Here is a 19,468-nt window from a genome sequence, read left to right as displayed (position 1 = left end):
ATGACACTGCCTTAAAGTTCAGTTTGTTTTGGCCAGCCAGCAGCACTGCTAGTCAGCATTTGTTTTATAAACAGAAAAAAGACAGAAAAAATCATACAAAAAGAGAAAAGGTAGAAAAAAATCATTTAAAAAAGAAAAATATCATACAAAAAGAAAAAAGACAGAAAAAATCATCATACAAAAGAAAAAAGTATATATAAAAAATAAAAAAGACAGAAAAAACATACAAAAAAGGAAGAAAAAATCATCATACAGAAAACAAAAAATAATATAATGAAGGAAAAAAAGACAAAAAAAATTACACAAAAAGGGAAAAGGCAGAAAAAAATCATCATACAAAAAGAAAAAATATATAAAAAATAAAAAGAGAAAAAATAAAAAGAGAAAATACAAAAAATAAAAAGAGAAAAAACATGAAAAAGAAAGAAAAAACAGAAAAAAATCACAAACAAAGAAAAAAGGCAGAAAAACTCAAAATAGGAAAAAAAATCACACAAAAAGAGAAAAAGAATCACACAAAAAGAGAGAAAGGCAGAGAAATCATATAATAAATATGTGGAATATCAATAGCTGCAACATATACAGGCCTAATTCTGTGTCAGATAGTCCTGTTAAAAGAATGTTGAGTTTGACTAATGACAAAGACAAAGTCTTGTTGGATAAAACAGGCCAATTTACAATTTAAATATGTCATGGAATAAATCAAAGTACAATACAACCCATGTATATTTGTAGCCTATGGTGTATATTGTAGGCTACAAAGTGTTCTGGTGATAGGCCTACTTTGCTTACTATTTTCTATTTTCTTTAACCCTCGTGATAGCTCCGTCTGTATTATATTTTATATTTCTATTTTCTGTACGTTTTATGTATGTATGTTTGAGATGATATATGTCTGTCTTTGTAAACTGAAATAGGCGAACTTATAAATGTAGATGCCAAAAAAAAGACATAACTTTTCTTCCTCGTGTAATCCTGTGTGAGATAATAAAATACATTTTAATATTTTAAAACCTTACGGTATTTTATGGGTAAAATATCTCAGCTCAGGTAAAATAAAGTCGCGCCGTTGTTTTATTTCAATAGATGGAAACTGTCTTTATTTACATTTAATAAACAGCACGTGCACTAACTCCGCTGAAAACGTCAACGGCTGTAGTGTTTTATCCCTGACAGGCTTCCGTAGAAACAGGAAGTGGTTCCGTCGTCGTTCTGAGACCACCCACTAGTCTTGTCGTCGGCAGATTTATCAAGGATATTAAGAGCTTTTAGCTCAGGTAAGACCTTCACTACATACATGTGTTTTCCAGAAAAGGCTCCGACGATATTAAACACACGTAAGATTTGTTGTGGAGCAGAGACACGTCATGTTAGCTAACCATGCTAACGTTAGCTAGCTGTAGCAGGATGGAGGAGACGGACTGACTGTGGAGCTGCTCTACCCGAAAGGAGTTGAGTTACAGCTGTGAACATACCGTTCACAACACATATACATAGACATGTAACATTTAAACTCAACTTTTTAAATTAATAGTCTTTAAACAGTGTTTATTTTACTGTCTTTTAAGTTTTTTTTCGTACATGAATAAGTACACATACCTTTAGGATCAGAGCAGTGTTGTGTTACAGTTAGATGTATTTAGTTTATTGTTGTTTTCTCTGCAGGCACATCTTCAAATTAATTCAAGACTGTGTTAAGTCAAGTCTACAAATCCATGCTATGTTACATAAATTGAATGTTGCAAATTCCAATTTATTCACCCATTCTTGAGAATTTGGACTACTCACCTACCAAAAATGCCTTAAAATAATGACTTATTAACACACACATTCGGCTTTTGTTGTGAAATTATATTTTTAAAGGATTTATTAATATGAAAAAACGAATGATTTATAAAATATTTTGATCTGCTTTCATTTTTTTAACCAATACACTTGCCCTGTGCTAGAAAACTGTCTTATCCCAGACAAGAATTCACAACTTCAAACAATTAAAAAAAATGTGTTAAAAGCCGTCTAAATCTAGAAAATGTAAAACTAGCACTAAGTAATTATATATATTTAGTTTCCTTGCAAAGTAATAATACTTAATCACATATACATAACCACATTTCATCCATATATGTCCATATACTTAAGTGAAAAAGTTTTGTCCCTTTTCTCAAGAATGAGTTTTAAAACAGTTCTTTGTCACTCTTGAACTTTCATCAACACATTTTTCTTGTAATGAAGATTTAAAATGTGTCACATTCTGTACGGGTCTCTGTCAGGTGGTGATGGGTGACATCCGTCAGTCGTTGCTGCCTCGCGATGTGCTGAGTGCAGCCAAGGAGCTGCTGTATCACCTGGACATCTACATCTGTAACCTGGTGCAGTCCGGGAGGCAGCCTCCTCAGGTCGACTCCAAAACCCAGGAGCTGGTGGAAGAGTTCATTCTGCATGCACCTAAAGACAGAAACACTCCCGCCAGGGTAAGAAATGACCCTCAAACACTTGTGCACCAATTTACAGTATATTAACACACACATACGAACAGCCAATAAATCTGATCTGTGTCTTTCTTCCAGCGGATGAGTGCGCTCCAGGAGCTCCAGCTGTTGGAGATCATGTGCAGCTGTTTCCAGGAGCAGAGCCGTGATACGGTCCGTCAGCTCATGTTCTCCGCCCTCTTCAGTCTCCAAGGCAACCAGGCAGATGAAAGTCGCATGGCGCTGTTAGGCAAGCTGGTCTCCATGGCAATCGCCGTGGGCAGGGTTCCGATCTTGGAATGTGCTGCGACGTGGTTACAGGTGAGGACTCAGACTGGGGCGGGGTATCCGTTTAACCCAGTGCCAAGAAGTATCGAAACTTCTTCAGTCAAACGATACCTTCATTTAATCCTTTTTTTAACCCGCATCTACAAAAAAATAGTATTTGATCCAGCCCTAATTCAACCACACTTACATACGTACATGTGCATTTAACTGTGTTCTGTGTGTGTTTTACACTTCTTTTCAATTTGAGTTTTAGACCCTTGAGTGTGATGCTAGTCCTCACAAAGTCCTGATTTCAACTCCTCAGTGTCTCCATGTGTGGATATGTGTTTGTGGACGTACTGAACCTAAGTGCCTCTGGTTGTGTTTGTGTCCTGCAGAGAACACACCGGGTCTACTGTGTGCGCCTGGCCCAGGTGCTGGTGGATGACTACTGCAGTATGGTGCCAGGCTCGGGGCCCACCCTGCAGAACATCCACAGCGCCAGCCCACGCTTCTGCTGCCAGTTTATCACTGCTGTCACCACCCTCTATGACCTCAACACAGGTGGGAGAACACAAAAGTACAAAAACATGTAAAAACTGGGACCATAGGGATAGGATTCATAGGGACTGGTTACATTTGTGTTAATTGTTGAGACTGCAACATTCTGAAGGGGCTGTAAAAAAAAAAAACCTAGAGATTTGACCTCTCTAAAATCTGAAATACCCTGGAGTGTTTCTATCCTGAACATCATCTTTGTGTGTGTGTGTGTGTGTGTGTGTGTGTGTTTGTGTTTTCAGAAGAGCTCACCCCTCCTTTAGAACTCCTCCAGATGATCGTGTCGTGGATCCAAGACGACCCCCGTCTGGTCCTCATCACCTTCCTGAACACGCCCCTCTCTGGCAACCAGCCAATCAGCTCGCTTGATGTCACACCTTTAGGGGGGCTGGTGCGCTGGTGCGTCAAAGCCCCCCTGGCCTACAGGAGAGACAACAAGCAGGTTTTAACCAACGGCACCACTGAGAGGGAGCCAGAGGTGGGGCCTCTTTTCTCCGCTCTCCATCTGAGTGTCCTACAGGTGTGTGGTCTGTTTAGATAAATTCACCTACAGAACACATTTTTATGCATATAAATAAACAACTCCAACACTCAATTTCCCGTCTCCTGTCACTTTCAGGTCCTCATGCTGTTGCCAAACATACTCAATGAGAAGGGGCTCTTTGGTCGCCTGGCGCTGCTCCAGTTGGAGTCCCTGGCCGCACTGACCTCAGACCTCTCCAGGCTGTTGGACCAGGCCGACAAACACACACACACGTCATCCACAGATACACGTGCACAGTCTCAGCTGGCCCTGGACCGGCTGGCACAGGCCCTGCAGGTGGCCATGGCCAACGGAGCTCTGCTCTGCTCGAGAGGTAAGATGGGAAAAGATAAATGTGGTGCAGAAGTTAGAGGCTAGAAAAGTGGATAAAGGAGGGGGATTAGATTTACATTACAGATTCTTGCCTTGTTATAGGTTACCTTAAAGAAAAAGGTCGCTGCATTAATGGACCTGAGACTGAAAATTAACTTGACATATTCAAATCAAGCTCAGTGTGTGAGCTCTGTTTCTCTCTGTACTGTCAGTTTCCACTGTGCTGTCTGCCTAAGACAGGGGTCGGCAACCTGAGGCTCCAGAGCTGCATACGGCTCTTCAGCCCCTCTCCAGTGGCTCCCTGGGGGTTTAACAAAAATGATATTACGTTAATCACAGTTGGGGTTTTTTATTTTATTTTAACATCTTTATTTTGGAATTCCTTCCTTTTCTTATGAATTTTGCTGACCGTAAACAGCAGTGGTTTGTCCTAAGTTTTTTCGTAGCTAGACAAGCTGAAAAGTCTTGAAGGAAAATAGAGAATTTAATAGCATGTCGATAGATTTGTTTGCTTTCACCGTTAATGCTGCAAAGTTAAAGTACCGAATTAGACTTAATAGGCTGTTACTGACATTGTAAGACTCAAATATGCTCCAGACAAGTTTTTTATTTATTTTTCTGGCCAATGTAATTTTTAAATTACAAATTGTCAATTTATCTATTCAGCTTTTATTTCAGGTTCCCCACAGATTCTTAAAAATCTTAAAGAGCATTGCATTTAATCTAAAAATAAGGCTTTACATTGTATAAAAATGTCTGAAATCAGTCTTCCAGAAGTCTTAAAAATGCTCAGACATGAGAAGTAGGTTTTTCTGAATGATTTATGTCTGGCCTTGCATTTTAAAATCTTAAAATAGTTGATGACATCTATTTTTTTTTAAATAATTTAACCCTTGTCTCTGCCACGAGACAAAAGTCATGTTTTTGGATTAAATAATTTTTTTTTTTTTTTTTTTTTTTTTTTTAGGGATTTTTCCAATCCCTTAGTAATTGGGTTTTATATTTCATTGTGATGTTTCGTTCTGGCATTAAAAAAATCTTAAAAAGTCTTAAATCTGATTTGCCTCAAGCTTCAGGAACCCTGTATTTATCCAGGAAGTGTCTTGTGATACGTTAAATCCATCTGTGTGGTGGAGTATCATAAAACAAATAGCCACTTTTACAATAGGTGGAGAGTCCCTGCTCTTTCTATCGTAATGTAGATCAGTGAGAGGACATGTCTTGATACCAGGAATTCAATACCAGTGAAATTCCACTATTCTAGATACCCAATTCAGTACCACTGTAAGAAAAACAACAAAAAAATAAATGCCATGGGCTTAAAAATGCCTTAAACTTTGAATTCTTGGAATAACTCTGGTCGTCTGCCTTCGAGGTGCTTTGCTACGATGAAAGTGTTTCCTTGTTTTATTTCATTGAAGCTACACATTTCATGCCCTGTTTGTATTTTCATGAATGAAAGTTAAGCAGAAGCCAAACAGGATCACTGTTTCCTAGCCAGTGAAATTTTCAGTTTTTATAGGGACTCAAACTCAAAAAAAAATCAGGCTTCCACATAACCTTTCAGCATCTCCACCTCCTCTGCTGTAGAGCTGCAGAGGGCAACAGTGTGCGAAGAGACATAGATTTGAGCTTTAAGCACTGACTAAACACGTAACTGACTGACTGGTTTGATCGCTTGTCGTATGGATTATGTCATCATGCTGTGGTGATGTTCGAGTGCTTATTTCATGCTGCCTTGTCTCTACAGAGGACCTGAGAGCCATCTGTTCCCGCTTGCCACACAACAAGTAAGAACCATTTACTGCCTATTACCCATTTACCTTACAGTCATTTCCATGGTCACCTGGTTTCAGCTAGAACTAAAGAGTAGAAGTTTAGTGTTATATACCGATGTAGTTCTATGGTTATAATCGATGCCCCCATGTTAGAGAAGTATTTCAGTGCTGGAAAGATGCAGTAGAAAGATGCAACTTTGAAATTGGTGCTACATAACCGGAGAAATCAGAGAAAAGGGACAGTGGCATTTCGCTTTTGCTCAAGAGGCGGAAAACCTAAGTAAATAGTTTGTCGGACACAGGGAAACAGAGATCTGTGTGGGTACATGAGACCCTAAAAAAGAGGGCGGATCATGGGGAGTACCACCAGTTGGTCCAGGAGTTTTGCTTCCATGATGCTGTTTCCAGGCATATTTTAGGATGACTCAGGGGCAGTTTGACAACCTGGTGTATATCGTCAGGCCGTATAGCTCTGGGTATCCAGCAACCGCTACCACCAGTTTCTCCTCCATTGTTTACCAACTGTAAACTTGTTGTGACCACCGCAGAAGGGCCCCCTCTCGAATCATCTGATTGGACAATGGGAAAAAAGATGATAAATTAAGAGATGACATGAAGCGCTTTTCTGCTCTGAGTTGAAGTTTTTTTAAACTCGAGGAGTTCAGAGTGCTTTGGCAAAAATGCCAGGCGCCTAGAGCGCAGAAATGCGAGACACGTCGCAACACAAAACCAGCAAGCAAAAAGCTTCATTCTCATTCACAGCTGCTAAAACATTTTCTGTATGATCGGGGCTTTACCCTGACATTCTTACCCTAACCTTAAGCAGTCCTACTCCTCTTGCCGAAACCTAACCAAGGAAGGCAACAAGTACTAGCCAATCATAGGGAGAGTACAGAGGGTCATTCCTTCACCATCCTAGGATTCACAATTTTGCACTCAGGACAGCCTTAAAGACATGTACACATCATTTCTGCTGCCATTTCCAGCTGCTTTCCCTCAAAAGAAATAGTGCTGTCCTCAGCCTGCTGTGTGTTTAATTTCACTGACAACACAGTGGGATCAGTTTTAGGACCATCAGCACAATTGCAGTAAACACCCTGCCAAAGAGTGTCAGGTTAATTCCACACCCACATAAGTTTGTGTACATTTTAGTCAGGTAAAAGAAAATATATATAAAGTGGCAAGTTTAGAACAGTAATCCAGTTTTGAAGCCAGACAAGTAGTCATCCTCATGAGGGTCCTTTGCACTGTTGATGTGTCTCAACTCTCAGACTTTAATTGCGATGAACAAAATGTTTCCTGTCCCATCTCAACATTTCTTCTCTGTCCTCTCCTCTTTGTCGTCTCTGTGCGTCCTCTGTCCCCACAGTTTGCTCCAGCTGGTGTTGTCAGGCCCAGTGATGTACTACAACAACATCCACACCCCTCCACTGGCCTTCAGCCCGCACGCAGCTCATTCCCCCATCGCCTCGCACCCGACACACCCCGCACACCCAGCACACACCCCACACACACCTCTGGCCACCCACCCCTCCTCTCACCCTCAGTACCCCGCTCAGCCTTTCATGACGGGGATGCCATTCCCCTTCAGACCCAGCCACTAAAAAAAATAATGTCCAACCTGTTTGCAGATATGAAGTTGTGTGTTTATGTGTGTGTGTGTTAGATAATGAGTGTTGGTGTCTGTTTGTTGAATGAATTCATGTGTGAGTGATGTGTTATGGTGTTAATGAGCAGATCTGCTTCTGCTGAAAGTCTCTGAGGCGAACATGTTTGTCCAATAAATATTTTTTTTTACCTCACTCTGGGTGTTGTTCTTTGTACCGACCACTTGTGGTCACTGTTGTCACAGCTGCAGATACTGCACACCAGCTTTCAAATGTCATGCACGTTGGGGCTTTATTTGAATTACTGCAAAGTACAAGATGGAAAGAGAAGCTGTAATTATGAGTAATGCAAAATGTACTTGCTGGTTTCATTTTACGGTACAGAGCAAGAGTCATGGTTAGATTAGACTAAAGTCCTTTTATAATCAGCACCAAGCAAAACTCCTGCATTTAAAGAAGAAAAAATGGAATAAGAGGAGATACAGAAACACCTATAGTATAATTTGACCCATGTAAATGCAGGCGTACACACCATCAGAGGCTGCATGACATGATGTTGAGCACAAGGTAGACTGTTCACCTCTGTCCCAAACCAACCAAGGTCATTACATAACCAGAGAGCCTTCTGGAGCCAAACCCTGTGTACATAAGCTTGGCAGTGTTATTAGACAGATAGCATATCATTCCTTTGCAGCTCGCCAAAAAAAAGATGTTCACCCCGCCCCCCCCTCAAGGACCCTGGCTGCTCTCATCCAGGGTCAGAATTGCATCATCCATGATGGTCTCTGCACTGTGTCTGTGACTGCTTCAATATTTAAGTAATTTGTGCATTAGAACAGGTGCAAATTTCAGATTTTGTATGAACAGTTAGGTTTTGGGGATCTAATGGACATGCGTGATGTGTGTACATCCCTCTGTATCTCACCTTACTTCCTCATAATCTTTAATGTGTGGTCTACGTGTGCTGAGAAGGAAATAACACACTGAGACATGTGGCCATAATTAGCAGTCACTACTTCCTTATCTATTCTATTAGTACATTCAGCCAAATCGGTGCCATTTGCATGTTGTAACGAGAATCAAACTTTGTGTTTTATCATTTTTCAGCACTGTATCTAAAAACACACATTTTAATTAATTGGAATGTGTAATGGTCAGTCTGAGGCCTTTTCATTTATATTTTTTCAGTAGGTTTCTACATGGAGGATGTGAGAAACAGCACTGAAAGTAACAGGACTGACGTTTTAGTATATCATTCCAAAATACGTGAAACATAGCCACGTGACATCAGTGATGACAGCATGATGACACTGGCACCTTTAAGGGGTTTACCAAAATTATATTTGAAAGAAAAAAAAAACACTATAAATTTTAAGAAATTATTTAAGTAACAGGATCAGTCTGTGTGGGCCCCCTGCCTGTCCTTTCTTGTTTCATGTCTTTCTCGCACCTTTTGAATTTTTTATTCACAAAGTCCTTTTGCTTTGTCTCCCTTTCTTTCTTGGGGAGAGACATGACAGTGTACGTTGGTGCTCCAGCAGCATAAGCAGTCATCACTCAGCTGTAGCTGCATGTAAAGACGCGGTGGACTAAACCATTTTGCGCCTTTAAGGGCTGAGAGGGGCCTCAGTGAGCTTCCACTGTCTTTTTATATATAAATTCAGTCTTTCAACAGCTTTTGTCATCAAATTTTAATTTAGTTATGGCACTGTTTACTCAGAAACAGGGCATTATAGTGGGGGGAAAAGTTGGACCGATTACCCCGTGCAGCAGTTGGAGGGCAGCCCTCTAAAAGCCTGGAATAAAAAGTTGGTTTTTATATTTCTAATTATTTGCCGAATAAATCAGTTGAGCCTTTGAACAGAAAATCATGCACACTGCTCTTGCTCAGCTTCACAATTTATTTGTAACACTATCGTTTCCATCGAGAGTGTTCAACACTCTTGACGAAGGTCCAGGAGGACCGAAACTTTAGTGTTGCTATTAAATTGTGAAGCTGAAGAAGAACAATGTGCAGGACTTTCTGTTCAAAGACTCAACTGATATTTTACAACGCACCTGCATCTGAGACAGTTGGATGTGTGAGTATCTTTCTTCAAACTAACTGCCTGAAAAGCTCTCTGACGACCCTCTCAACCCCTTAAAAGTGCAAAATGGTTTAGTTCAACCCTGCACTAGGCTCTGTCTTTAAACATAGCTTGAGCCGAGTAAGTGACTGTTTATGTTGCTGGAGCACCAACACACACTCTCATGCAGTCCCACAAGAAAGGGAAATCAAGGGTCCAAAAAGGAAAAGATAGAATGGAAAGGGAAAGATCACAAACTGACTGAGAGAGACATGGATCAAGGACATGGGGCCTACAGAGACTGCTTATGCATAGGGCCCAGAATTTGATGCTATGTCCCTGCTAAGAAATAAAAACTGCAAACAAAACCAAACTTTGCATTCCAAGCTTCTCGAGCCCCACCCCCAACTGGGGCCCCGGGTAATCAGTCCCACTTTGCCCTCCACTATGACGCCTCTGAACAGGACTGCATGTTGGGACTGACATTCTCACTCATACTTAAAAATATCATCAAAAAGAAAGAAAGAAATTAAAGTAAGAGAACTAGCCTTCCCATGGCCTTCAGGAGACTCAAATGATGCTTCTCCGTTGATCATTTGACTTCTGTAACATCTCAGATCTTTTGGAGGGGGGAATGTGTAGGGTAACAGTAGTGTGGAAACCTGGGGACACAACTATTTGAACTAAAACATTATGAATTTCCAATGAGAAAAAACAAATTTTGTGTCCGAATTGGAAATATAGTCGCGCAATTTTCTGTGTAGTTTTTATTAACGTTCTCGACGATGTATCTTTAAATTGCAATTAGGACAAAGTGCAGGACATTTTGCAAGATAATATAAAGTATTATACAGATGCTTTTCATGCATATGGCCCAGTAAAATCTTACAGTCGTGCAGCTGTAAATTTTTTTAACATCAAGTCTCAGATCTTTCCAGCTGTCACCTCACATTGTCTCTCACAAGCGTACAGAGGGTACTGTTACACGCTGATTATACTGTACTGTAGATTGTACCATCTGTGAGTCTCCCCCCTGCAGAGCTCATGGGTGGGTCAGCGATAACGATATCTTTTCTGCGAAAGTGATGCATTGACTGTTAGGCTTCTGGACGGCGACAGCTGATAATATTCATGTGAAAAAGGCGGGATGGAAGAGAGCATGTAAAAGAGTGTGTGTCAGGTTTGTTCTTATGAATCATACAGCAGATGTTGGGTGGTTGCAGGCTTGAAGAGACAGGAAATTAGACACTTAAAATGACCTTGTTTTCCACCTAATATATGTGAAAGTTTTCTAATCACGTGGTTGGAACATTTTTTCTTCTTCTACTGCATCTTGTGTTGCCTGATTATTCATCCAACATTAATCAATTGTTTTGCCGGTGTAGCGTGACTCCAAACACGCTGGCCGAAGCTGGTTTCGCCTGTGCACGGTTATATAAGGTCATAATGGGTTTCAGAGGAGATCTTGGTTTGAGTTGGTCCACCTCCCCCTTGCCTTGCAGGTGTGCGCTGTGGTTGCGACTGTCTGTGTCAGCACCTTCATGGTTTCCTGTAGGAAAAAAAACACCTCTCCCAAGGCCAAACACCAAATCTAAACTTCAGAAGAGCTCTATTTTCCGTGCTGACTAAAAACCAGAGGGTGAGTCCTCGTTTTGAGCCACTCTGAGCCTTGTCGGTTATTATACAACGAATATCTGCTGTGCATGGAGTGTTATCAGATGAATGTCACAAAGAAGTACTAGAAGTAACAGAACACAGAAATAGAGAAGAGACTTTCATTGACTTCTTCCCCTCTTTGTTGTGATTTTGCATAACTAGAACACAGGTGTTCAGGGGTTCAAGTATTTACACTTCCTCTGTCATCAACACAATAAATCACCTGCAGTTTCATACGTATGAATACTTGCAAACTTTTATTGCAGGAAGACAAAGAATAAAAACAAATCTCTTTCACCTGGCGTTTGGGAATCATCTAATTAACGGTGCCCTGTAAGACATGTGTACACAGTGTAAGTTATCATTAACAGGCTTGTTTTGTCAGATCCTGCAACATAGGATTTATCCGAAGTAGATTATAAGTCCAGCTGTGGTTGTAGTGAGACCACCCTCATGTGCTTCTCTCAAAGAAAGGATCCCTGTCACTGAGTTTATATCCTGAAAAATCTGATCTCATTATTGACTTCACGTCATAAACAAACAGATCAGTGTTCACCAAAGAGGGTTTTAATGGGATTTAGCAGCATTATGGGAAACGGAAAATGCTTCTTCTCGACTCAGAGAGGATTGTGCTCCTCCAAGAAACTGAAGCTTTCTCTAAGATCAGAGTGGGTTTCTCTAGCAGCAGCACAGTTGTCACCTTTTTTTTTTTTTAGTAAACATATCCTTTTTAGTGAGAAGCAAACAGTCTTAAAAATCCAGGATTTTTAAGTACATGAAATGGCATTGAACTGTAACTTTTGTTATGAAAAATGCCAGTGCTTGATTAAGATCTTATGCATTTTTAATATTGGTGCAGCTTGTTTTTGCAGAGTCTCTTCGGCCCAGCAGTCTCTTTGAGTGATGCTGGACATGATATTCATGATGACCCCGATAGTGAAAGCATATTGTTGATGTCTTATAGTGCAATCAGCACTCCAACAACCACCGACTTTCACACATGGAGGCCGGCGCTCACTTCCCGTATGAATATAAAACCAAACCCTGTTCTTTTTTCCTAAACCCAACCACGTGTGTGGGTTGGCTAAATATAACCACGAGCATTTGTGGCTGAAGGAAAAAAACATAAATTTGTGGTGTCTTACAGACATAGTGCATTCATTTTGTGTGCAAACTGTACATGTCCTGTGAAAACAGGAGTGTATCTTGAAAGATGACAATGCAAGTAACAAGCTGAACTTGACATGGCGTCCCAGAACTTCAACAACCAACACACTTAGGGTACCTTCCATGTTGGATCTCGACGTGGAAAGTCCATGACCCAAACGTCGATATGTGACGAGGTCGGAGTGAGGATGTGTTGCTCTACATGCTTGGAAAAGTAGGGATGAGCGAGTCGTATTCGGTTGGTTGCAACCTCACCACTAGATGGCAAAAAATCTGACACGTTGGACCTTTAACACAAAGTACAGCTGAGGCTGAAGGGAATTCATTTGGCAGGTGGTCCCTGAATATCTGTAGGAAATTTAATGCATTCAATAGTTGTCAATATACAGTCAGTGTCCACTTTATTAGGTACACATACGGTCCACTACAATTGTTCTGCCAAATTGTCTATCTTCACGATGCCTGTAATGTTCTATTTCTGTCGACACTGTCATGTAGGTGTTACTAATATTATATGTTTTGTCACTGAGGTCATCGTCAGAGGTGGTGTTGTGCGTGACTGCATTATATTTAGAGGTGCTGCACCCCTCCTGTATGTAAATGAAGAGGACAACTCTCAGTATAATGTAGGACAGAACAACACCACCTTTAGCTATGAGCTCAGTCACACACACAGGCTGTTATGAGTTTTGTAAAGATGTCGTGTTGGACTGTGGGTGTGTAAAGAGAGCACTGAGTGCATTTGACTGTGAACCAAAATGTCGGCATTGTGTGTGTGGAACAAATCAATTCTGCAATCACTTTTGTTTGTTTATTTGCAGATATTTTACAACTCAGACAGTCAGGAGCTCGTCTGTGTTTCCTCAATGATGTTAATTGTTAACATATACTGCACAGACTCTCTTATCTAACGTCTTGTTTATGAGCTTCCTTAGTCGATTACCCATTGATGTCTTGAGCTTTTGCTTTGGACTTCAACGAACAGTTTATTATTTAGAAATATGTAATTTTACGTTGTTTAACAAGGAAGTCCCATTGAGACGGATCAAAATCAATTAAAATGCAACAAATACAACACATAATACAAAAATCCACGGTAAAATAACAACTATTCAAACATAGTGGCCTCTCAGTAAAAACAAGCACACGTCTCTGTCACCACATTCTTTCAATTCATTGATGGAAATAAGTGTTTCTAATTTTAGATCTTTCTGAAGATTGTTCCATCTCCTTGTGCACAATAGGAAAATGTGGTTTTCCCCTGATCTGTTAAAACACAGGATTCATTGATAGGCAACCACTTGGAGGAGTGTAGCTGGAAACTACCAGAGCTGACACACAGAAGGTGCAGAGGTAGGCTGGAAGTTTGCCCAATATTTCTTTATAGATGAAAATATACCAGTGCTGTTGTCTGTGGGTGGTCACTGATATCCAACCTGCCAAATCATAAAGAATACATCACACAGTTGCTGCAGATTTGTGGGCTGCACATCCATGATGCGAATCTCCCGTTCCGCCACATCCCAAAGGTGCTCTATTGGACGGAGATCTGGTGACTGTGGAGGCCATTGGAGTACAGTGAACTCATTGTCATGTTCAAGAAACCAGTTTGAGATGATTTGAGCTTTGTGACATGGTGCGTTATCCTGCTGGAAGTAGCCATCAGAAGATGGGTACACTGTGGTCATAAAGGGATGGACACGGTCAGCAACAATACTCAGGTAGGCTGTGGTGTTTAAATCATTCTCAGTTGGTACTAAGGGGCCCAAAGTGTGCCAAGAAAATATCCCCCACACCATTACACCACCACCAGGCTGAACCGTTGATACAAGGCAGGATGGATCCATGCTTTCATGTTGTTCACACCAAATTCTGACCCTACCATCTGAATGTGGCAGCAGAAATCCAGACTCATCAGACCAGGCAACGTTTTTCCAATCTTCTATTGTCCAGTTTTGGTGATCCTGTGTGAACTGTAGCCTCAGTTTCCTGTTATTAGCTGACATGAGTGGCACCTGGTGTGGTCTTCTGCTGCTGTAGCCCATCTGCTTCAAGGTTGGACGTGTTGTTGGTTTAGAGATGGTCTTCTGCAGACCTTGGTTATAACCAGTGGTTATTTGAGTCACTGTTGCCTTTCTATCATCTTGAACCAGTCTGGCCATTCTCCTCTGACCTCTGGCATCAACAAGGCATTTTCACCCAGAGAACTGCTGCTCACTGGATATTTTCTCTTTGTCAGACCATGCTCTGTAAACCCTAGAGATGGTTGTGTGTGAAAATCCCAGTAGATCAGCAGTTTTTAAAGACCAGCCCGTCTGGCACCAACAACCTTGCCACGTTCAAAGTCACTTAAATCATTCTGATGCTCAGTTTGAACTTCAGCAAGTCGTCTTGACCATGTCTACATACCTAAATGCATTGAGTTGCTGCCATGTGATTGGCTGATTAGCTGTTTGCATTAACAGTGAGTGTATGTCAACATAATCAATCACAGACTGAAAGGTAGCTTCCACACTTTTTGTCTCAGCACTTCAAGTAAAACAAGATCTAGTGCTAATCTAAAAGCCTGTTCCTATATTCATTCACCAAAGAGGATGTTTTCACATGAAGGAAGGAACTAAGGTGTTGCATGAGGTGTTTCTTGATCATTTCACCGCTGTGGTTTAGTCTTGCAGCCTCCTGAGTCTGTGTCATGTGTTTATTAGTTGCTTAAAAAAGAGGTCAGACATTTCCAGTGAAAGCAAAGAGCCACCTCCACCTTGCATTAATATTCATTCTGAGAGGTGCCGGGGTGGCAGTTTCATGTACTGTAATGTGGAAAGCTTGCTGTGCTGTTCACGTCCAACATATTTGCCTCCGAGTTAACAATTCAACCAAACAACACAGGCTCAGGCATTATTAGCTGTTGCTCGACAACAGCCACATCAGAGTGTCATGTAATGATTACACAGAAAAAAAGAGACAGTTCAATCTGCCGACAGTCTCTATGGCGACTTTACATTCTTGGCCTGCGACTGCATGAAACTACAACGACGACTCGCTGTGAAAAATGCTGTTGAACTTTCAGAACTCTAAATCCTTGACTGTGAGACGGCTCCTTATAGGAAAGGACAGAAATATCTTCCCATGGAGTCGACTGTTTTGTTCAGCAGGAGATATACAGTTGCTTTAAGTGTCTGAAAACAAGGGGTGGTTGTTGAATACAGCTACCTGAAAAAAGTATAGTATCATGATATAATTTTATGTCACTTGATGGACCTTGGCCCAAAATGTGGGAACATTACAATGTGGGAAAATTATTAAACCTGAGCTCAGACCTCCCAAAGACTGGTTTGCACAAAATATACATTAGCAGCCTGCACTGGGCATAAACATGTAATTACTGAAGACACCCAAAAGAACAATTAGAGGGACAATAACACAACCTTACAGAGGCTGTTTAGGTTCAAGAATCAATAATTAAAAGTGACGGTAAACACAACCCCGATTCAACAAGAGCTGGGACACTGCAAATACAAATAGAATGTGATGGTTTGTAAATCCTTTCTGACCTATATTCAGCACAAAGACAAGATATTTAATGTTCAAACTGATGAACTTTAATGTTGATACCTGCAACACAAGTTGGGACAGGAGCATGTTTACCACTGTGTGACATCACCTTTTCTTTTAACAACACTCAGTAAGTGTTTGGGAGCTGAGGACAGTAACTGTTGAAGTTGTGAATGTGAAATGCTTTCCCATTCTTACTTGAAATGCGACTATAGTTGCTCAACAGTTTGGGGTCTCCTTTGTCTTATTTTGTGTGTCATGAGGATTTACATTCAAACAGGAAGTCAGTACCGGCCATTATTGTTTAACAGCGTCATGCAGCATCAATGTTGGGACAACAACAAACTTTAATGGGGCAAAAAATCCAACTAAGGTGGTGTGGTTGTGTCCAACAACCATCGGCTTTCACCTGAGAGACTGGCAACCGGCAGCATATCATACCAACATGAAAGAACAGTGTTAGTTTTTGACAACTTCAGAGAGACACCGGTCTGGTATAGTACCTGGGCGGTTACTTAAAAGCAGAATGTGTCTGATTGTCTTGCTGGGACACTCAGGGACATCCCTGAAACAGACGTTGTCTGGATGGCAGCATATGTTGCTCCAAAACCTATATGTACTTTTCATGGTGCCTTCACAGATGCAAAGCTACCCATGATGCCATGGGCACTAACACATCCCCATACCATCTCAGATGCTGGTTTTGAACTTTATGCTGGTAACAATTTGGATGGTCTTTTTCCTCTGTAGTTCGGAGGACACAGCGTCTATGATGGACTCGTCAGGCCACAGCACACTTTCCTCCTATCAGTCCATCTCAGATGAGATTCCAGAGAAGTCGGCTGCGTCTCTGGATGTTGTTGATAAATGGCTTTCACTTTGCATGGTAGAGTCTGAACATGCATTGGTAGCTTCAGAGATGAGCTGTGTTTACTGACAATGGTTTTCCAAAGTGTTCCTGAGCCTGTGTAGTCATATCCTTTATACCATCATCAAGGTCACAGACATTGAGTGTTTGTTTTCAGCCTTGCTCCTTGAATGCAGAGATTTCTGCAGATTGTCTGAATCTCTTGATGATATCATGGCTTGTAGATGGTGAAATCTTTAATTTCATTACAAAGTCCATGCAGTAAACAGCTGAGCCTTTTGAGGATGCCTCTTTTCAACCCAGTCATGATACATTAATCTTTTACCAGTTCCTGTTTATGTGTGACATGTTCCAGACTTTTGTGAGCATGTCACAACTTTCCCCTGGATAAAGCCCCAAAAAGATTTGCAAATCACTGCATTCTGTTTTTATTTACATTTTTACACAGTGTCCCAGCTTCTTTGGAATCAGGGTTGTAATGAGATTGCAAAACCATACTTCAAAAAATAGAAAGAGCCACCTGTTTACAAAGACTTACTAATAATTTACTACCACTGGCGTCTGCTCTGCTGCTGCCCACCACAAATGCCCAATCCCAGGAGCTGTAGATGTATCAGCCCTGTCTGTATGGACACAACACCTGGGGGTATAATTACCAAATTATTGATACTGTCTGGGTTTCAAGCTGCTGGAACAGATGTGCTGTTTTTCTGATGAGTAAAGGTCAATCAAACACTGACTTTAACTTTGACTAAATAATTTTGTTGGCTTCCAAATCCTGCACGTTTAACTAAAGTTGTATAAAACTGCATTACTTGTGGATATTAGAAAAGAAGGAGCCCAAAAGGTCCCAGACATCTTAACTGGAAAAAATCTGTGTGTCTGACTTAGTCAGCACGCTGATGACCAAACTAAATAGGCATGCACTCACTTTCCTTTACCAGAGCTGATGTTTTCACAGCTGGACTGTGGGTCTGAAAGGTACTAGCGCTTGGCACACTGGTGTTGTGCTTGTTCTCATTTCAAGGTGAGCTGCACATTGAAGTCGCCGACCTGTCTGTGACACACTGGGGGTCATTCAAGGTAATCCATGACTGAGGTGGCTTCTCCCCGATGCAAAATACTATACAGGAACCCAAAAAGTTTATTATGCAACATAAGCTTTACTCATTTTATCTCTACTGGTGTGGAGTTTTCATAAATATAGACTCGTCTTTATATGTATCATCATGTCACATGGATTATCCATATTGTAATTTTATCGTGCTGGTTATTCTGCACATCTGTTGCACCTCTGTTCGTCCTGGGGGAGGGATCCTTCCTCAGTCGCTCTTCCTGAGGTTTTTTCCATCCTTCTTCCATTGGAGGGAATTTTTCCATCTCCACTGTGAGGGTCTGAGAACAGAAGGAGTTGTGTGCTGCACAGATTGTAAAGCGAACTGTGATTTGTGACATGGGACTATATAAATGTAATAACTTCTCACCACTGACAATGACCTTATTTAATTTCATGGTTTTCTGTTTACTATCCAAAAGAGCTGTCTGTTTTAACATTTAAAGTTATCTGCTCACATAAACGTCTTCATTAAAATAAGTATAGAAGCCCATTTTCACCAATATGATGATGAATGAAAAAATCCTGTAAGTTCTGAAAATAATGATTTAGGTAATATCTTGAAATAATGAGAAATGGTTTCAAAATATTGACTAAGTAATGTTTCTAATTTTTTTTAGATAAGTATTTTCAGAACGTTTCTCATTATGTTGAATTGCTGATTTTTTTGTTTTTTAGCTATAACTCACTATTTTGAGAATGTTTCTCATTATTTTGAGATACCATGTCATAAATGTCATAAATAACATGTCACCAACTCAGTATTTCTAGTTAGTAACTCATTATTTTAAGTCTGTTTTAACGATTTTGAAATAGTAAGTCTTTTTTTTTGAGATGAGTAAGACATTAGTTTTAGAAACAACTCATTGAATGAGAACGTTTCTCAATATTTTGACACATTAAAAAAATTGAAAAAAAAAATCGATCATTTTTTGAGATACTTATTATTTTAAGAGAACTTCTGATTATTTTGAGAAAGCCTCTTTTCATTTTGAGATACCAACTCAGTATTTCCAGATAGTGAGTCATTATTTTGAGACAGTTTTAGTGATTCTGAGATACTAGCTCATTACTTTGAGATACTACGTCATTTTTTTTAGATGAGTAAGTCATTATTTTTGGAATGTTTCTCATTATTTTGAGATATTAACTCATTTTTTATTTATTTTTTTATTTCAGAAAGTTTCTCATTCTTTGAGATACCAACTCAGTATTTCAAAATGGTAAGTCATTATTTTGAGACACTTTTAATTATTTTGAGATACTAACTCATTATTTTGATAAAGTCTCATTATTTTGAGTTACGAATTCATTACTCTGAAATACTAAGTTATTAGTCTGAGAGAGTTTCTTATTATTTTGGTATACCAAGTCATAATTTTAAGATACCAACTCCGTATATTGAGATAGCAAGTCAAATTTTTGTGACAGTTTTAATGTTTTTTAGGTACTAAGTCATTATTTTCATAAAGCTTCTTATTATTCTGAGATAACAAGTCAGTATGTTGAGA

At 40.1% G+C, this 19,468-nt stretch overlaps 1 protein-coding gene across 2 annotated transcripts; it reads left to right on the top strand.

The window, feature by feature from the left end:
* Window positions 1–1,177: 1,177 nt before the first annotated feature.
* ints15 (integrator complex subunit 15) lies at window positions 1,178–7,729 on the top strand. 2 transcript variants are annotated; one of them, XM_033649829.2, is made up of 8 exons: window positions 1,178–1,277; window positions 2,271–2,471; window positions 2,568–2,789; window positions 3,134–3,299; window positions 3,536–3,813; window positions 3,913–4,150; window positions 5,900–5,939; window positions 7,297–7,729. In XM_033649829.2, the coding sequence occupies exons 2-8, from the start codon at window positions 2,277–2,279 to the stop codon at window positions 7,529–7,531; spliced, it is 1,374 nt and encodes a 457-aa protein (XP_033505720.1). In that variant the 5' UTR covers window positions 1,178–1,277; window positions 2,271–2,276; the 3' UTR covers window positions 7,532–7,729. The 2 variants fall into 2 exon arrangements, with proteins under 2 accessions (XP_033505720.1, XP_078029269.1); XM_078173143.1 differs by having other exon boundaries at window positions 1,183–1,279; window positions 2,262–2,471.
* The last annotated feature ends 11,739 nt before the right edge of the window (window positions 7,730–19,468 follow it).

This window comes from Epinephelus lanceolatus, chromosome 12 (assembly GCF_041903045.1).
Source record: "Epinephelus lanceolatus isolate andai-2023 chromosome 12, ASM4190304v1, whole genome shotgun sequence".
Taxonomy (NCBI): Eukaryota; Metazoa; Chordata; class Actinopteri; order Perciformes; family Serranidae; genus Epinephelus; species Epinephelus lanceolatus.
The sequence above is the reverse complement of the archived record's forward strand: the minus strand, read 5'-3'. Positions and strand labels throughout refer to the sequence as shown.